General features: G+C 42.3%; 1 protein-coding gene across 2 annotated transcripts; it reads left to right on the plus strand.

Annotated features, from left to right (window-relative positions):
* Nucleotides 1-5,347: 5,347 nt before the first annotated feature.
* On the plus strand, nt 5,348-15,896 carry STC1 (stanniocalcin 1). Of its 2 annotated transcripts, none has more exons than XM_040414538.1 (4): nt 5,348-5,493; nt 12,681-12,823; nt 15,069-15,280; nt 15,501-15,896. In XM_040414538.1, the coding sequence occupies exons 1-4, from the start codon at nt 5,370-5,372 to the stop codon at nt 15,769-15,771; spliced, it is 750 nt and encodes a 249-aa protein (XP_040270472.1). In that variant the 5' UTR covers nt 5,348-5,369; the 3' UTR covers nt 15,772-15,896. The 2 variants fall into 2 exon arrangements, with proteins under 2 accessions (XP_040270472.1, XP_040270473.1); XM_040414539.1 differs by having other exon boundaries at nt 12,684-12,823.
* The last annotated feature ends 1,833 nt before the right edge of the window (nt 15,897-17,729 follow it).

The following is a 17,729-nucleotide window of genomic DNA, read 5'->3' on the forward strand; positions in this document are numbered from 1 at the left end:
TGCCTTTTATAGTGAAAGCATGAAAGCATCCTTTCACGTTAAAGAAAATATGTCAGCAGGATCGACCCTATTAAACCATGGTCAATATCTGTTAGGGTTGATCCCGGGTAGTAAAAGCATATCTTTATTGTGAATATGCAGTATTCTGTTAATGAGAAATTAATCTTTTAATATTTATGCCAGTGAGGGCCTAAGTGCACCAAGATGCTCCTCTGCTGTCTGGCAAAGGTCACTCCCCCATCCTCTTCATTGGGCTAGGCATCATCAGTATTCTCTCGCCTGACCCTGTAATCCAACACCTGTACCATATATCACTTACACATTGGCGCATGTGCAGTAGTAATCTTTTAGATGTACTGCGCATGCGCCAATAGTGTAATGTACAGCACAGGTGCAGGAAAACAGAGCCAGGCAACAGAATGCTGAGTATGCCTGTCCCTGCCAATGAAGGGGAGGGGGCAGTGGACATCGCTGCACTGTGGAGATGCTAAGGTGCACTGTGGAGATGCTTGAGCCCACCCTTTGGTGCACTTAAGGCTTCATTTGCATAAACATTAAAAGATGAATGTCTCAGTAAAGGAGCCCTGAATATTTACAATAAAGGTATGCTTTTACTCCGCACCATCAATCCTACCAGGCATTATGCTCTGTTTATTAGGGTTGATCCAGGTGATAGATGCTCTCTGATGTACCAAATGTCAGTATCATTGGTGGCAGAAACTTACAGCTTCAGCTGGTCCTCAAATGACCCTTATTGAAAACTTAAAAGTGGCCCCATGTTGTAGGCGAGTCCAAATTGACAGAAGGCGGGACAACACAAGTAGGCGGGGCCAACACAAGCCCCAAATAGGCAGGGACAACAGAAGTAGGCGGGGCCAGCAATACTGTAGTGCAGCACAAAATACCGTCCCCGCAGAACCAAATACCACAGTGCAGCACAAAATACTGCCCTATCACCATACTGAGATCGTTGATACAGTTGAATTCTGGAGGGCACCTGCGGCCTCTGGCCAGGTGCATAACTACCTGATGCTCTTAGCATGATAGCATCAGGTCATTATGTACCTGGCTAGCAACCATGAGGAGGGCTTGTGTGTCCCCCTGGACATCGACCCATCAGGAAATTTCCCTGAAGGGTCTATGGCCAGTCCACCCCTGCCTTGATGTATCATGGAAGCAAAGCATCACTGATGGCTGTTTCTTTAAGAGCTTACAATCTATAGGATTCATCAGAAACCCAATAGCCTCACTTGGCAAGAGGAATGTATAGCAGTTATCATCATCCAGTACCGGAAAACAATAGCCATAGAGTGCGACTGTTCTTACCAGTCAGTTATAAGGACATTGGATTAAATGTGGCACCGATCAACATCACTGGCTTAGGGGTGGGAGGCACAGAGTTAATATGTTTTCAGGTTCTGCTCCATTAAAGACGGAAGTGTACAATACTACATTGAATTTTTGTAGGAAATTTTCCTCAGGGCAGGATGAAAAAGTGTCGAAAATACAGCTGCAAGGTCAGATCTGAAGCACAAGATTGGTTGTTTATCAGCGGTGGACTTTAAGTTATAATGGGGCAGTGAGGTCGTGGTGGTGTATGAAATGGAAATGTCCTATCCCCCCAGCTGCTATGGAACTACGTACCTCCACAGAACACGTCCTTTATTGGCGCGGTCACGGCCATTAACTACAGCTTTCTATTGAAAACAATGAGAAGCGGATTCAATGTGGCCACCAGCGGCACCTAGTCTGTGCCAAACTCTGCCTGCAGTGTGAACAGCCCCTAAAGCTCCTTCAGAACAATTTCCTAATGAATTGTCAATTTTATAACCTATAAATATGTATGTACAGTCGTGGCCAAACGTTTTGAGAATGACAAAAATATTAGTTTTCACAAAGTTTGCTTCTAAACTGCTTTTAGATCTTTGTTTCAGTTGTTTCTGTGATGTAGTGAAATATAATTACACGCACTTCATACGTTTCAAAGGCTTTTATCGACAATTACATGACATTTATGCAAAGAGTCAGTATTTGCAGTGTTGGCCCTTCTTTTTCAGGACCTCTGCAATTCGACTGGGCATGCTCTCAATCAACTTCTGGGCCAATTCCTAACTGATTGCAACCCATTCTTTCATAATCACTTCTTGGAGTTTGTCAGAATTAGTGGGTTTTTGTTTGTCCACCCGCCTCTTGAGGATTGACCACAAGTTCTCAATGGGATTAAGATCTGGGGAGTTTCCAGGCCATGGACCCAAAATGTCAACGTTTTGGTCCCCGAGCCACTTAGTTATCACTTTTGCTTTATGGCACGGTGCTCCATCGTGCTGGAAAATGCATTGTTCTTCACCAAACTGTTGTTGGATTATTGGAAGAAGTTGCTGTTGGAGGGTGTTTTGGTACCATTCATGGCTGTGTTTTTGGGCAAAATTGTGAGTGAGCCCACTCCCTTGGATGAGAAGCAACCCCACACATGAATGGTCTCAGGATGCTTTACTGTTGGCATGACACAGGACTGATGGTAGCGCTCACCTTTTCTTCTCCGGACAAGCCTTTTTCCAGATGCCCCAAACAATCGGAAAGAGGCTTCATCGGAGAATATGACTTTGCCCCAGTCCTCAGCAGTCCATTCACCATACTTTCTGCAGAAGATCAATCTGTCCCTGATGTTTTTTTTGGAGAGAAGTGGCTTGTTTGCTGGCCTTCTTGACACCAGGCTATCTTCCAAAAGTCTTCGCCTCACTGTGCGTGCAGATGCGCTCACACCTGCCTGCAGCCATTCCTGAGCAAGCTCTGCACTGGTGGCACTCCGATCCCGCAGCTGAATCCTCTTTAGGAGACAATTCTGGTGCTTGCTGGACTTTCTTGGACGCCCTGAAGCCTTCTTAACAAGAATTGAACCTCTTTCCTTGAAGTTCTTGATGATCCTATAAATTGTTGATTGAGGTGCAATCTTAGTAGCCACAATATCCTTGCCTGTGAAGCCATTTTTATGCAACGCAAATGATGGCTGCACGCGTTTCTTTGCAGGTCACCATGGTTAACAATGGAAGAACTATGATTTCAAGCATCACCCTCCTTTTAACATGTCAAGTCTGTCATTTTAACCCAATCAGCCTGACATAATGATCTCCAGCCTTGTGCTCGTCAACATTCTCACCTGAGTTAACAAGACGATTACTGAAATGATCTCAGCAGGTCCTTTAATGACAGCAATGAAATGCAGTGGAAAGTTTTTTTTGGGATTAAGTTAATTTTCATGGCAAAGAAGGACTATGCAATTCATCTGATCACTCTTCATAGCATTCTGGAGTATATGCAAATTGCTATTATAAAAACTTAAGCAGCAACTTTTCCAATTTCCATTATTTATGTAATTCTCAAAACTTTTGGCCACGACTGTACAGTACAAAAGTTTTAAGAAGTTGTGGAAAAATGCAAGAATGCTTTCATGAAGCAAAGGAAGTGTTCATAGTTTATTTTTATCAATTAATAAAATGTAAAGTGAATGAAGAAAAGAGAAATCTAAATGAAATCAATATTTGGGGTGACCACGCTTTGCCTTCAGAACAGCCTCCATACACTGTTTGAAGGAACTCGGTAGGGAGGTTGTTCCAAACATCTTGAAGAACTAACCACAGATCTTCTGTGTACATAGGCTTGCTCCAATCTTTCTGTCACTATAGCCACCCCTCGTCCTCATACAGAATCATGGCTTCTGAGCAGGAGATCGCTGTTTAGACCACACGATCTGCTGATCAGAAGCCATGATCGGTGGTGCCTGCATGAACTACAGGATCACCCAATGAATGAATGTTTCGCTCAATCATCGGGTGATCGGCGGTACATTTAGACGGCCAGATGATCGAGAACGATTATTAGCAGGAACGGTCATTCCCGATAATCTGGACGAATACTGGTGTGCATACCTCCCAACATTTTAAACTATCAAAGAGGGACACTTAAGGCTGTATTACACTGGCTGATCTGCCTGTCTAATACAGGCTTTATGGTTCATTGTGTGAAAGTCCATTTTTCCTGTATATTTATACATTTTAATAGTTTTTTTAGCGCACTATAAGGCAAAAGTTATCGGAATAGAGAAAGTTCTAAAAATCCGAATGCCATCAAATAATGAAATAATATACAAGTTGGGGTCTAATATACAGATAGGAACCAACATTTTCTGCATCAATATTGTAAATGTAGTAATGCAAATCTATCCCTTAGATAAAAAAAAAGGGGCATTTAAGAAGAAAAGAGGGACACAGGGACCTGGGTCAAAAATAGGGACTGTCCCTCCAAACGAGGGACACTTCGGAGGTCTGGGTGTGTCTAAATCCAACTTTACTTTGCAGCATTATTTTCCACACATTAGACTTTTGCATATAACTAAATAATAGAGGAATTACTATGCAACTGATGGGCCCATAAGAAAAGGGAGAGCAAAAAAGGATCTGAGGAGATTAGAAGTACAAGCAGCCTCTTGTCATGAACCATCCACAGTAGGGCTGTGGTCTGTATACTCCTCTACAATGTATGGTTAACCCAGAGCCATAGCTAGATTTTATGGGTGTCATTTATCAAACTGGTGTAAAGTAGAACTGGTTTAGTTGCCCATAGCAACCAATCCGATTCCACCCTTCATTTTTCACAGCTCCTTTGGAAAATGAAAGGTGGAATCTGATTGGTTGCTATGGGCAACTAAACCAGTTCTACTTTACACCAGTTTGATAAATGACCCACTTGGTTTCCTTACCCTGCCTTCAAGGGGGTTGTCAGAGAGTTTCATAAATTAAACTAGCTGAAAGAAATAAAGTAGAAGATACACAGAAGACAGTCGGTCCCATTATAGTGGCCTCATTATAATGAAGTCAGGAGGATATCTCACAACTGGAGCAAATGATAAAAATAGATGGTCGTAATTCCCTAAGCTACCAATTTTGCCATCTAAGCATCTAAGATCAGTGTGGTTTTGGGAGATTTAATACTATAGAAATTTCAAAGCAGGTTTGGAACGTTTCAGGAAAATGAAACCAGGTAGCCATAATGTGAGATAGGTCTATGTGACACTAGGTGGCATCACTAGCTACCCTACAGGTCAGTGACTAACACTAAAATCTAATAGTCTCCCAGTGAAGCCCTCTGGATGCCAGCAACGTGTCTTACTCCATCAGGTGGCTGTGATTTCCCGTAAAACTTGGGGTGGAGATTTCAGATATTTTTTAATGAATGGGTTTGTGCCGGGATTGGTGGCTGAAGGGAGACTGTGGATTGGCTGCAGATGTTTGGGTCAGATAAGGGTGGTGTATAAAATGTGGCAGATCTGACCCACCAGCATTCAGAAAGGGTCTGAGCTGTCAGAGTGGAGAATGAACGTCAAGGGCAGCCTCCTCCTCCTCCTCCTGGTCAGTGTGTGCTCAGCCTACGATGAGGATGAAGAGCTCGCAGACTCTGTGCTGGTCAGGAAGAGCAGAGGAGCCCCCCAGAGCTCAGGTAAGGGGCAGACGGCTGGGAAATAGGCGCAAGTGCATATATTCAGATGTGGGTGAAGCAGAATTTGTCATTTAACTCTTTGGGGTTGAATTATTTGTGCACTGTTAAGATAATAGAGTAGTTTTACCTGCAGTCCTATGTAAAATCACAGGTTGCACAACCTGAAGACTCGGGTCTTATGGTATCTGTTGTATGCATATGGAAATTACGGAACAGCAGCAATGTGATTGCTCACGTTATATGCGTGCATTACATTTTTACTTTATTCCTGCTGTAGCGTTACGTTATACAATGGCAGAGTAGATCTATGATCGACAGAAACAGTTTCTTTAGGGGTACATTCCCACGACTGTGGTGCCGCCACGGGTCCGCAAAACATGGGCGCTGGCGGTGCGGACCCATTGACTTCAAGATGCAGTGAAAGATAGGACGGCACGGATCGGAAGCCCTTCCATGGGATTCTGGGTCTCTCTCTCCACGCCGCAAAATATAGGATATTTCCTATCTCTTACTGTGTCTTGCGGATCACGGACCCAGTTAATTGTGGTCCGCAACACACGCATGTTGGCACCACGGTCGTGTGAATGCACCCTTAGGCCTCTTGCACACGACCATATGTATTTTGCGGTCCGCAAAAAAAGGATCCGGAAAAAATACGGATTACGTCTATGTGCATTCCGTATTTTGCGGAACGGAACAGCTGGCCCCTAAGAGAACAGTACTATCCTTGTCTGTTATGCAGACAATAATAGGACAAGTTCTATCTTTTAGAGGAACGGATATACGGAAATACGGAAATGGAATGCACATGGAGTACCTTCCTTTTTTTTTTTCCGGACCCATTGAAATGAATGAATCCACATACGGTCCGCAAAAAAAACGGAACTGACACAGAAAGAAAATACGTTTGTATGCAAGAGGCCAAAATGATGAATGATAAATTACCTTTTATCTTAAAGGGTTATTTCAGTTTCAGCAAACAAATGGTATTCTTTGTACAATGAAATGTACAAGATCTCTGCTTGCTGTCGTAAGAACTTTCATCGCCTATTTGCAGAAAAAAAAAATCGGTCCCAGTCATGTGATGGACACACATGGTAGAGGGCCCCTGTGTAAAGATAGTGTGTGGGCCCCTTGCTGTTTAATTTATGAAGAGTGAAGCTAATGTTAGTGCTCATAGTCCCTTACCGTGTCACTCCAGCTATGGCTAACCTCCGGCACGCCAGTTGTGGTAAAACTACGACTCCCAAGATGTACACTTGCTTGGCTGTTTGGAAATGAATGGAGCATGCTGGGAGTGGTAGTTTCACTAAAAGCTGAGTGCCAGAGGTCAGGGTCCATTCACACGTCCGCAATTCTGTTCCGCATTTTGCAGAACGGAATTGTGGACCCATTCCTTTCTATGGGGCTGCACAATGTGCTGCCCGAATCCGGAAATGCCGACCCGCACTTCTGGGTCCGCAATTCCAATCCCGAAAAAAAATAGAACATGTCCTATTGTCATTTTCTATTAAGTGCCGACGATGTGCGGTCCGCAAAATGCGGAACGCACATTGCTAGTGTCCGTGTTTTGCGGATCCGTGGATCCGCAAAACACACGGATGTGTGAATGGACCCTTAGCCATCACTGGACTAGTCCATCCTTTATCTAGTAATCAGAATCTATCAGTGATTTTCAGCCATGGAAACCTTGGTGACTTTTTATAATGGTATGGGGCCCCCTTGTCTATTGGGCACAGGCTGCACCAAGAGTATGTCCGCCCCACATGTACCATCTACTTTGAGGTTACGTACAGGCTTGCTGTAATGATTATATTCGGGACCATTATAATGGGAGCTGAATGGGTAGAGCAATCAATTCTACATCAGTCAAATTTTTAAGAATTTCCGAAAAATATTCTAACTTTGGTGAATCTGAAACTTTTGTGATTCGTTCCACATAAATCGCTTATACAGGAGGCCACCATTTTGCAGATCAGAAGACAGGGAAGAGGCATCAACCACCAAAAAGGGATAATTTTTTTGACCGCTTTTTAATTAAATGGGAAAAATCCCACAGTGCATTAGGAAGACTGTTACCAGCGCCTACCATCCGTGTACCCATAGCCATAGATGTCACCGTCACTTTGACATTACTAATGCTGTTTTGGGATTAAAGAGCTTGAAAGGGGTTGGAGATCTCAAAGTGTCATACATGAATTTGTAGGGAAAATAGGGCACTTTCAATTCCAGTCAAATTTATTGGAACCAAATTGAATTTGGCGGCTGATATGGCCGAATCATCAGACCCAAAAAGAATTTTGGAAAATTCACTCCTCTCTAGAGCTAAATTTTTATTAAAACTATCAGTTTAGTTTTTAGAACTACAGTGGTCCCTTAAGATACAATATTAATTGGTTCCAGGACGACCATTGTATGTTGAAACCATTGTAAGTTGAGTAATCGGTTCCAAAGCCCCAAAATATCATCCAAGATAAGAGAAAATGAAGATTTAAGAAAAATAAGCAGATAACTAAGACAGATAAAACAAGTCCTTACATATAACAGTCAGGAATAGCTGGTAACTAGCAACTATTACAGATATTTTACCAGAGAAGTGGCCTTGATTGGTTGGATCTGAGTCTGAGGCATTGTATGTTGAGTCTGGTATCAACTTACGATGGGTCAAAAATGACCATTATATGTTGAAAATATTGTATCCTGAGGCCATTGTATCTTGAGGGACCACTGCTATAAAACTATAAAAAGGTTCATCCCAGACAACACTGCACTTCACCAGCCTTCAGTCTGTATGGTGGAGGTGGATGGCGACAAATCGACTGAAACGGTGACCACTGTTTCAGTCTTGATGTAACTTCTATAGAATAGACTTGATGTAGCGCACAACATCAATCAGGATAATATAATACTTGAGCCTGGGGTGGACTGGAAACTTAAAGTGGCCCTGGAAAAAAACTAAAAGTGGCCCCATGTTGTAGGCTGGTCCAAATTGACAGAAGGTAGGGCAATTGAAGTAGGTGGAGCCAGCAATACCACAGTGCAGCACAACATACTACCGCCTGTGCCACAGTGTTCAACTGTATCATCGTCCTGAGGATGGCAGTACAGTTGAATTTACAAGGTCAGCTGTAGCCACTGGCCAGGTGCATAAGTGCCTGATGCTCCTACATTAATTAATGCTGAGACCATCAGATCTTTATGTACCTGGTTGGTGGCCAAGAGGAGGGCTTGGATGGCCCTCTGGGCATTGGTATGGAAAAATAGATGACCACAGCACTCACTGTCTTCAGAAGTGTAGAGATTTATTCACCAACTGTGTGACGTTTCAACTACACAGTCTTTCTCAAGCTTGAGAAAGACTCTGTGTAGTCAAAACGTCGCACAGTTGATGAATAAATCTCTACACTTCTGAAGTCAGTGAGTGCTGCCGTCATATATATTTCTACAGCATTACAGGGGCCCGTTGGGCTTGGGCTCAACACCGCTGGCACCGCTGCCATTTGAAAATTACTTCCGGTGAAGGTCTTGTGAGTAGTGCTGTCTTAATATATCTATACCCTCTGGGCATTGGCCCATGGGGATGTTTCCCTGTAGAGTCTATGGCCCATCTGCCCATGGTCGAGGCACAGTCTGTAAATAGCTTTGCACTTGTGGACAATGCAATTTCTCCTATTTCTTCCTTGGGAAAGTTCATTTAAGTTTCATGGTGATCATGAATAGACAGCTATGTTCAAGCCCAACCCCAACATTTTGACTGAGTTCTGGACTCTTTCTAAGGCTCTCCAGGACAACACATTTTGTGTATCTTTGGCTTTATATTTGGAAATCTTGTCTTAATAGAACATTTTTATCTTTAGCATTCATTTTGCACTCTACATTCAGAGGTTCCCCACAACATGATGCTGACATTGCCTTTCTTTATGGTGAGGATTGTGTGTTACTATTTGAGCTATGCCTAAAGTGGCCTTTTGAATTGTCTAAAAGATTTTTTAAGACCAAACCCAACATCTTGACTGAGGCTGGACTCTTTCTAGGGTTCTCCAGAATAAAACATTTTGTGTAGCTTTGATATTACATTTGAAAATGTCTTGGTATAAAATAATTCTTCTCCAGTTTGCAGTTCTCTTGTAATCTGCAGCAGGTTTTTCACTTTTTATTTTTCTGCATTCATTTTTCACTCTTTATTCACAAGCCTTTCAAGGTCTTCTGCAGAGGTTCTCCATAATACAATGCTGCCACTGCCTTCTCTGTGGTGGGGATGGTGTTTAGATTTGAGTTAGGCCAAATTTAGCATTTTCCATTTGATTCTTTACAGCATTTTAACAAACTGTGGCAAAGGTGTTTTTGCTGATGTGACTTGAACTTACCCATAAAGATGTAACTGGTGAAGCCCTTGGAATCGGTTGTTGTCTAAGGCTATTTTCACACCTGGAAATTTTTTGTTCTCCATTTTTTGCAGCTTTTTACTATATTATATATATATATTTTAATGCAGTAAAAAGATGTAGCTGTAAGTCTGTGGGAATTCTGAAATGCAGTACATATGTAGTAGTATGTGTTTTTATGTAGTGGCATTTTTTTTTTTCTTCCATGCTCTGGCTAAGTAATTTTTTTACATCAGAGGGGGTATATACTTTCCTGTTTAAAAAAGCATTGGCTTCCAAAAATAAAAATAATACACACTGGGGCAGATATGATAGTACTTGCACCTACAAGTTTTCTAGTGCATATTCCTTGCATGATATATATGGGGTGGGGGGGGGGGGGGTTCTGACAGATTTTTGTCTAAACATAATTTGTGCCTTGTCCTAGTCTAAGCCAAGTATATACTGTCAATGAATAAAGAGCACAGTAGAAGTATATACTGTACCAGCTCCATGCGGGTATAAATAATGGTGTAAAATTCTGTTAGTAGAAAGACCTGTGTGGCATTGTGTTACAGAATTGCCACTTACACCACCACTGGCTTGTATCTTCTACTGACTGTCTTGTTAGACAAAAATTTCTCATGGGCGCATTTAACTACATAAACACCTCTTGCACATCTTTCACAATTTACAATCCTTTTAACAAAGAACACACTTTCCATAAATATGGCACACAATAAAAATGGCAGAGGCAAAATAATCTGGTGCAAAATACAAAACTATCCCCACCCTTTAAAAAAAAAAAACAACATTAAATGTCACAAAAAACATCATGCCACTTAAAAAAGCTGATAGTTTTTGGCTGAATGAAATGTATGTATGAAGGAAGTCTAAGTGCCTTCCAAATTGTCATAGGTCTGTGACCAGGGGCGTAATTATAGGGGAAGCGGCTGCTTTGGGGTCCTAAGCTCAGTATCTGAGGAAAGGGATTTAGGGGGTCATTATTTCAGAAGACTTAAAGGTAGGCAGACAATGTCATAGAGCAGCAGGAAATGCTAGCAGAATGCTTGGGTGTATAGGGAGAGGCATTACTAGTAGAAAGAGGGAGGTGATCATGCCGCTCTACAGAGCACTAGTGAGACCTCATTTAGAGTATTGTGCTCAGTACTGGAGACCATATCTCCAGAAGGATATTGATACTTTGGAGAGAGGTCAGAGAAGAGCTACTAAACTAGTACCTGGATTGCAGGATAAAACTTACCAGGAAAGATTAAAGGACCTTAACATGTATAGCTTGGAAGAAAGACGAGACAGAGGGGATATGATAGAAACTTTTAAATACATAAAGGGAATCAACAAGGTAAAAGAGGAGAGAATATTTAAAAGAAGAAAAACTGCTGCAAGAGGACATAGTTTTAAATTAGAGGGGCAAAGGTTTAAAAGTAATATCAGGAAGTATTACTTTACTGAGAGAGTAGTGGATGCATGGAATAGCCTTCCTGCAGAAGTGGTAGCTGCAAATACAGTGAAGGAGTTTAAGCATGCATGGGATAGGCATAAGGCCATCCTTCATATAAGATAGGACCAGGGGCTATTCATAGTATTCAGTATATTGGGCAGACTAGATGGGCCAAATGGTTCTTATCTGCCGACACATTCTATGTTTCTATGTTTCTGACCCAGAAGGGGCTCATCCAGGTGAAGAAGGACTAAAAGATTTTGTTAGGGCCCCCTCAACAGTATTACACAATGAAATAATATACAGTGACAGTATAGACAGTGTAGAAAATGGATGGAACAGCTGCCGGGCCTGGTCTGAGAGAGCAATCTTTACTAGCCACAGGAATGGGGGCGGTATGAAAGGAAGGGGTTGCGAAAAAATTACCGGGGGAGGGGGGCCCCCATTCAAAAATTTGCTGTGGGGCCCAGTCATTTCTAGCTACGCCACTGTCTGTGACCTCCATTGCTGTGCTGTGGTCCCTTCCCTGACAACTTGCCTTGGGCAATTTTACACTTTTTCTTCCATTGTCTGAACATTTATATAACTGTACTTCTAATATACCTTCTCTGACAGGTGCTTTTCAATAACCTTGTTACCTTTGTATCTGGAAGGTCCATCAATCAAGTACATTCTACAATTACTTGAAACTCTGCATATAAGTGCTTTCTATTAACTGTAAATGGCTGATGATATAGACATGTCATTGTCACAGGGGTGAAGAGTTATGCATTTAGTTTTTTTTGTGATTCTGTTGAAAGGGGGTTTGCGGGAGTAAAATATTGATGACCTATCCTCAGAATAGGTCATCAATATCTAATCGGTGGGGGTCCCACTCCTGGCACCACCACCAATCAGCTGTTTGAAGATGGTGTGGCACTCTGATGAACGCTGCAGCCTCCTCACAGTTTACAAAGCACAGAGCCGTAAGTTATATAGTGGATGGACTTGGTATTGCAGCCCAGGCCCATTCATAGGCCATGTGACTGATGAATGTGATGTCACTGGCCTAGGAAGAGGCAGAGGCACTCACTAGAGCACCGTTGCCTCTTCAAACAGCTGATTGGCATGAGTGCTCGGAGTCTGACCCTGAGGATAAGCCATTATTATTGAACTCCTGGAAAAGCCCTTTAATAACTGTAATGAACGGTGGTCACTTTTTAGTAATTTGTTTTTTCCTGGATATTAGAGTCTAATTATTTCTATTACTTTAATAAAACCTATTTCAAAGGGGATGAACATGTTCTTTAGAAGCTGTATTTAGATTTTTTGGAAAGATTTTTCTTGGCTAACAATATGAATTATGATTTTCCCATATGTAGTAGAAGTTATTCGTTGCCTGAATGGAGCATTGACAGTCGGTTGTGGAGCCTTCGCCTGCCTGGAGAATACAACCTGTGACACTGACGGCCTCTATGACATCTGCAAGTCCTTCTTGTTCAATGCTGCCATGTTTGACACCCAGGTAATTATTATACCTGCATGACCTTTCACTGCTCAGCTTACAGAAATTGCAGGTTTAGGCACATTTTACTTTAGTAAGCATGGACTGTGGATGTAGGCTTGCTCAAATCCTTCTTTCTCTTCATGCAATCCCAGACAGACTGGATGAGATCTGGGCTCTGTGGAGGCCATATCACTTCCAGAACTCCTTCTTTACACTGAAGATAGTTCTTGATGACATTGGCTGTATGTTTGGGGTTGTTGTGCTGCTGCAGAATACATTTGGAGACAATCAGACACCTCCCTGATGGTACTGCATGATGGATGAGTATCTGCCTGTATTTCTCAGTATTGAGGACACCATTAATCCTGACCATGTTGAAGACCATAGACACAGTGGTTGGCCAAGGAAACACACCTCGTGCTTACTTCCAAGGTGCCATAAAAATGATGATATGGCCCCCACAGAGCCCTGATCTCAACATCATCCAGTCTGGGATTACATGAAGAGACAGAAGGATTTGAGCAGGCCTACATCCACAGAAGATATGTGGTTAGTTCTCTAAGGCACTTGGAACAACTTTGCTGCCAAATTCCTTCAAAAACTTTGTGCTAGTGAACCTAGAAAAATAGCATTTCTTCACACCTGCCTAAAACACAGTACTGTATGTCAGCCAAACCTGCTGACTTTGGCCAATCATTTAATGTGTATTGGGCATCCTAACCCTCCCCTGATGGCTAATATCAGTGAAGATACAAAACGGGCATGTTAGATTTCAGCTGCCTGATCCTTTTGTTCTAAGGAGATAAGTCAGAGGTATCTGGCAGCAGCTTTGTCCCCTCTCCCCATTAACCACATATGCATACGGTATTCTCCCTCATTTACCAAGTCTTTTGTACTGTCCACACAGAGGTCTTAACTATAAAATGGCTGCTGATGGAGGGCACAAGTAGCCAGAAAGTGGCCAACCCCTTGTCCCTGGTTATGCGTCTTGGGCCTTGATAGGCAAAGACAAGTTAGTATAGGAAAAATCGCAGCGGTTAATAAACTGCTATATTTTGCCAGGAAGGAGATTTTGAAGAATTTGATTTTTTTAGTGAGCCACCGGATGTGATAGATTAGAAGTCTGTTACTTTACATTTAAAACTGAAAAAACTTTGAAAAAAATGAGATTAATATCTTTAAGATTTGAGGCATATTGGAAACTTTGAATAGATAAGGATTGAAATTCCTTGCTGGTCCTACAGCACCTTTAATCCTCAATTTCTAATATGTTTTATTGATTAACTTAGGTTCTCTTTCCTTTCTTTATCTATTATTTTTTTGCTCCATTTTTCTTCCTCCCTCCCGTGGGGTGGTGGTGGGAGGGTTTTTTTTTTTGTTTTGTTTTTTTCTCCTTTTGTGTGTTAAAAGTGTGGTGTCACGAACCAGCAGGTGTGAACCCACCGTACCACGTGTCCTACTTCCTCTAAAGGTGTTGTCTAAGTGAACCCTCTAAGTCTTCACAGTACCCCTAATGGTGGGGATAGACTTTCCCGAGGGGAACACCAGGTCGATACCTCTTGAGGAGGATTGGCACACGAGGCAGCTGGTCCAGGTGGACCAGGAGGTACCTGAGAAAGGTACCAGAGGTACAGGCGTTGTCAGCAGGCTGTCGTTACCAGGAGCAACAGTGTAGGACGGAAGGATGAGGCAGAGGCGAAGTCCGACAGGCAATGGGTCAGGGTAGGCAGCACAGGTACAGGTCAGGCAGACCAGGTCGGCAACAGTAGAGTCAAGGCAAACAGGCTGGTATCAAACAGGTAGCAGAGTATAGGCCCACAGGCAGATATCAGGAACCTTAGCAGGACACAAGGACCTTGACACTGAGGCATCTGGGAAGGGGGCTGAGCCACTTATATATGTGCAGGAGGGCTAGGATTGGTTGGCGAGGTCACATGATCCAACTCATAAAACACAGGAAGCGACGCGCGCCAGCCCTTAAGGAAATGCTGCAGGAATCAAGCAGCAAGCATGCTGTGGCCAGGGCTGAAAGGAAACACTGGCAGCAGATCACCGCTGAACACGGCGCCCGGGACCGTGGTGTTAAGCAGGGGAACAGCGGCGCACAGCAGCCGCTGTTACATGTGGCCAGCTGTATGGCCAGCTTTATCCATATAGGAAGGTACATGCAGTGCAAAACTCCAGCCGTTCCACAAATTACTTTAATCACGTTACTTTAATCAGGAAGACCTTGTACAATATGTTTCTCACTTTTTCCTGTCAGGGCAAGGTGTTTGTGAAGGAAAGCCTTAAGTGCATAGTTGGTGGTATAACCTCAAAGGTGTTCCTGGCTATCAGAAGATGCTCCAATCTACAACGAATGATTGCTGAGGTACAAGAGGACTGTTACTCTAAGCTTGAGATTTGCAGTATTGCCCGTCACAACCTAGAGGCGATCACTGAGGTTGTGCATCTACCACAGCATTTTTCCAACAGGTCAGTCTTCTTTTGACATTTATTTTGTTCTACATACCATTTTCAGGACTAGTACAAGTGTAGAGTTCATTGGAAAAGGCTCTTCAGGTAATGACCATATTTTTTGTGCTGAAGATGAAGGTGGTTCATACATATTGAATAGACATTTGGTGCAATATTCAGTGTATCAGCACTTGAAGCATGTTGTCAGTTTTATAAATTGTTTCATCCTATTTTATAGATATTACAACAAACTACTGAGCAGTCTTTTGGAATGTGATGAAAGGACAGTCACAGCTGTGAAGAACAACTTGATGAATCAGATTGGACCTAATCTGGCCAGCCTGTTCAAAACCCTTCAAGGTGACAAGTGTTTCCAAGTCCAACCCAAAATAGACTTTAATCGTAAGAGAAATGTTGATCCACAGAAACTCCGAGTGTATCTCAGTAGCTTCAGAAACGAAGACCTTGGAACTCTCTCTTCTACCCAAGACTCATCAGAAGATTATTAGCAGTAATAAAGCTTGGGGAATAAGAATGACCATGACCAGAAAAAGTGTTAGATGTAGCTCAATTAGAACACTTCTCAGTTATTTTGTTGAATAGCCTAATTATTAGCTTTCCTCAACTTTCAACATAAATAGTGAGGTCCATAAATATTGGGACATCGACACAATTCTAACATTTTTGGCTCTATACACCACCACAATGGATTTGAAATGAAAAAACAAGATGTGCTTTAACGGCAGACTGTTAGCTTTAATTTGAGGGTATTTACATCCAAATCAGGTGAACGGTGTAGAAATTACAACAGTTTGCATATGTGCCTCCCACTTATTAAGGAACCAAAAGTAATGGGACAGAATAATAATCATAAATCAAACTTTCACTTTTTAATACTTGGTTGCAAATCCTTTGCAGTCAATTTAAGCCTGAAGTCTGGAACGCATAGACATCACCAGACACAGTGTTTCATCCCTGGTGATGCTCTGCCAGGCCTCTACTGTAACTGTCTTCAGTTCCTGCTTGTTCTTGGGGCATTTCCCCTTCAGTTTTGTCTTCAGCAAGTGAAATGCATGCTCAATCGGATTCAGGTTAGGTGATTGACTTGGCCATTGCATAACATTCCACTTCTTTCCCTTAAAAAACTCTTTGGTTGCTTTTGCAATATGCTTTGGGTCATTGTCCATCTGCACTGTGAAGCGCCGTCCAATGAGTTCTGAAGCATTTGGCTGAATATGAGCAGATAATATTGCCCGAAACACTTCAGAATTCACCCCTCTGCTTTTGTCAGCAGTCACATCAATAAATACAGGAGAACCAGTTCCATTGGCAGCCATACATGCCCACGCCATGACACTACCACCACCATACTTCACTGATGAGGTGGTATGCTTAGGATCATGAGCAGTTCCTTTCCTTCTGTATACTCTTCTCTTCCCATCACTCTGGTACAAGTTGATCTTGGTCTCATCTGTCCATAGGATGTTGTTCCAGAACTGTGAAGGCTTTTTTTAGATGTCGTTTGGCAAACTCTAATCTGGCCTTCCTGTTTTTTGAGGCTCACCAATGGCTTACATCTTGTGGTGAACCTTCTGTATTCACTCTGGTGAAGTCTTCTCTTGATTGTTGACTTTGATACACATACACCTACCTCCTGGAGAGTGTTCTTGATCTGGCCAACTATTGTGAAGGGTGTTATCTTTACCAGGGAAAGAATTCTTCGGTCATCCACCACAGTTGTTTTCCGTGGTCTTCCGGGTCTTTTGGTGTTGCTGATTCTCTTTAAGAATGTTCCAAACAGTTGTTTTGGCCACGCCCTAATGTTTTTGCTATCTCTCTGATGGGTTTGTTTTGTTTTTTCAGCCTAATGATGGCTTGCTTCACTGATAGTGACATCTCTTTGGATCTCATCTTGAGAGTTGACAGCAACAGAATCCAAATGCAAATAGCACACTTGAAATGAACTCTGGACCTTTTATCTGCTCATTGTAATTGGGATAATGTGGGAATAACACACACCTGGCCATGGAACAGCTGAGAAGCCAATTGTCCCATTACATTTGGTTCCTTAACAAGTGGGAGGCACATATGCAAACTGTTGTAATTCCTACACCATTTACCTGATTTGGATGTAAATACCCTCAAATTAAAGCTGACAGTCTGCAGTTAAAGCACATCTTGTTTGTTTCATTTCAAATCCTTTGTGGTGGTGTATAGAGCCAAAAATGTTAGAATTGTGTTGATGTCCCAATATTTATGGACCTGACTGTATATTGGATGATGGTCTCCTAGTATAGTGAATAATCTCTTTTTTTTAGATAGCAGTTCTTCTCTGCCCCTTTTCATGGGAACATAATGCATGATTTACCCACCTAAAATATGACCCCAAATTGGGTATCTGTCAGATAATCTAGATTATTGACTCATTCTTCTGTTAGATTGTGAAGTGGGTTTTCTAAGAATTTGA

The sequence above is a fragment of the Bufo bufo genome, chromosome 1, assembly GCF_905171765.1.
Source record: "Bufo bufo chromosome 1, aBufBuf1.1, whole genome shotgun sequence".
Taxonomy (NCBI): Eukaryota; Metazoa; Chordata; class Amphibia; order Anura; family Bufonidae; genus Bufo; species Bufo bufo.

Coding starts and splice junctions, on each gene's coding strand:
- STC1 (XM_040414538.1), top strand. CDS start 5,370: ATGAACGTCAAGGGCAGCCTCCTCCTCCTCCTCCTGGTCAGTGTGTGC. Junction 5,494..12,680: donor AGGAGCCCCCCAGAGCTCAG/GTAAGGGGCAGA, acceptor TCCCATATGTAG/TAGAAGTTATTCGTTGCCTG. Junction 12,824..15,068: donor CTGCCATGTTTGACACCCAG/GTAATTATTATA, acceptor TTTTCCTGTCAG/GGCAAGGTGTTTGTGAAGGA.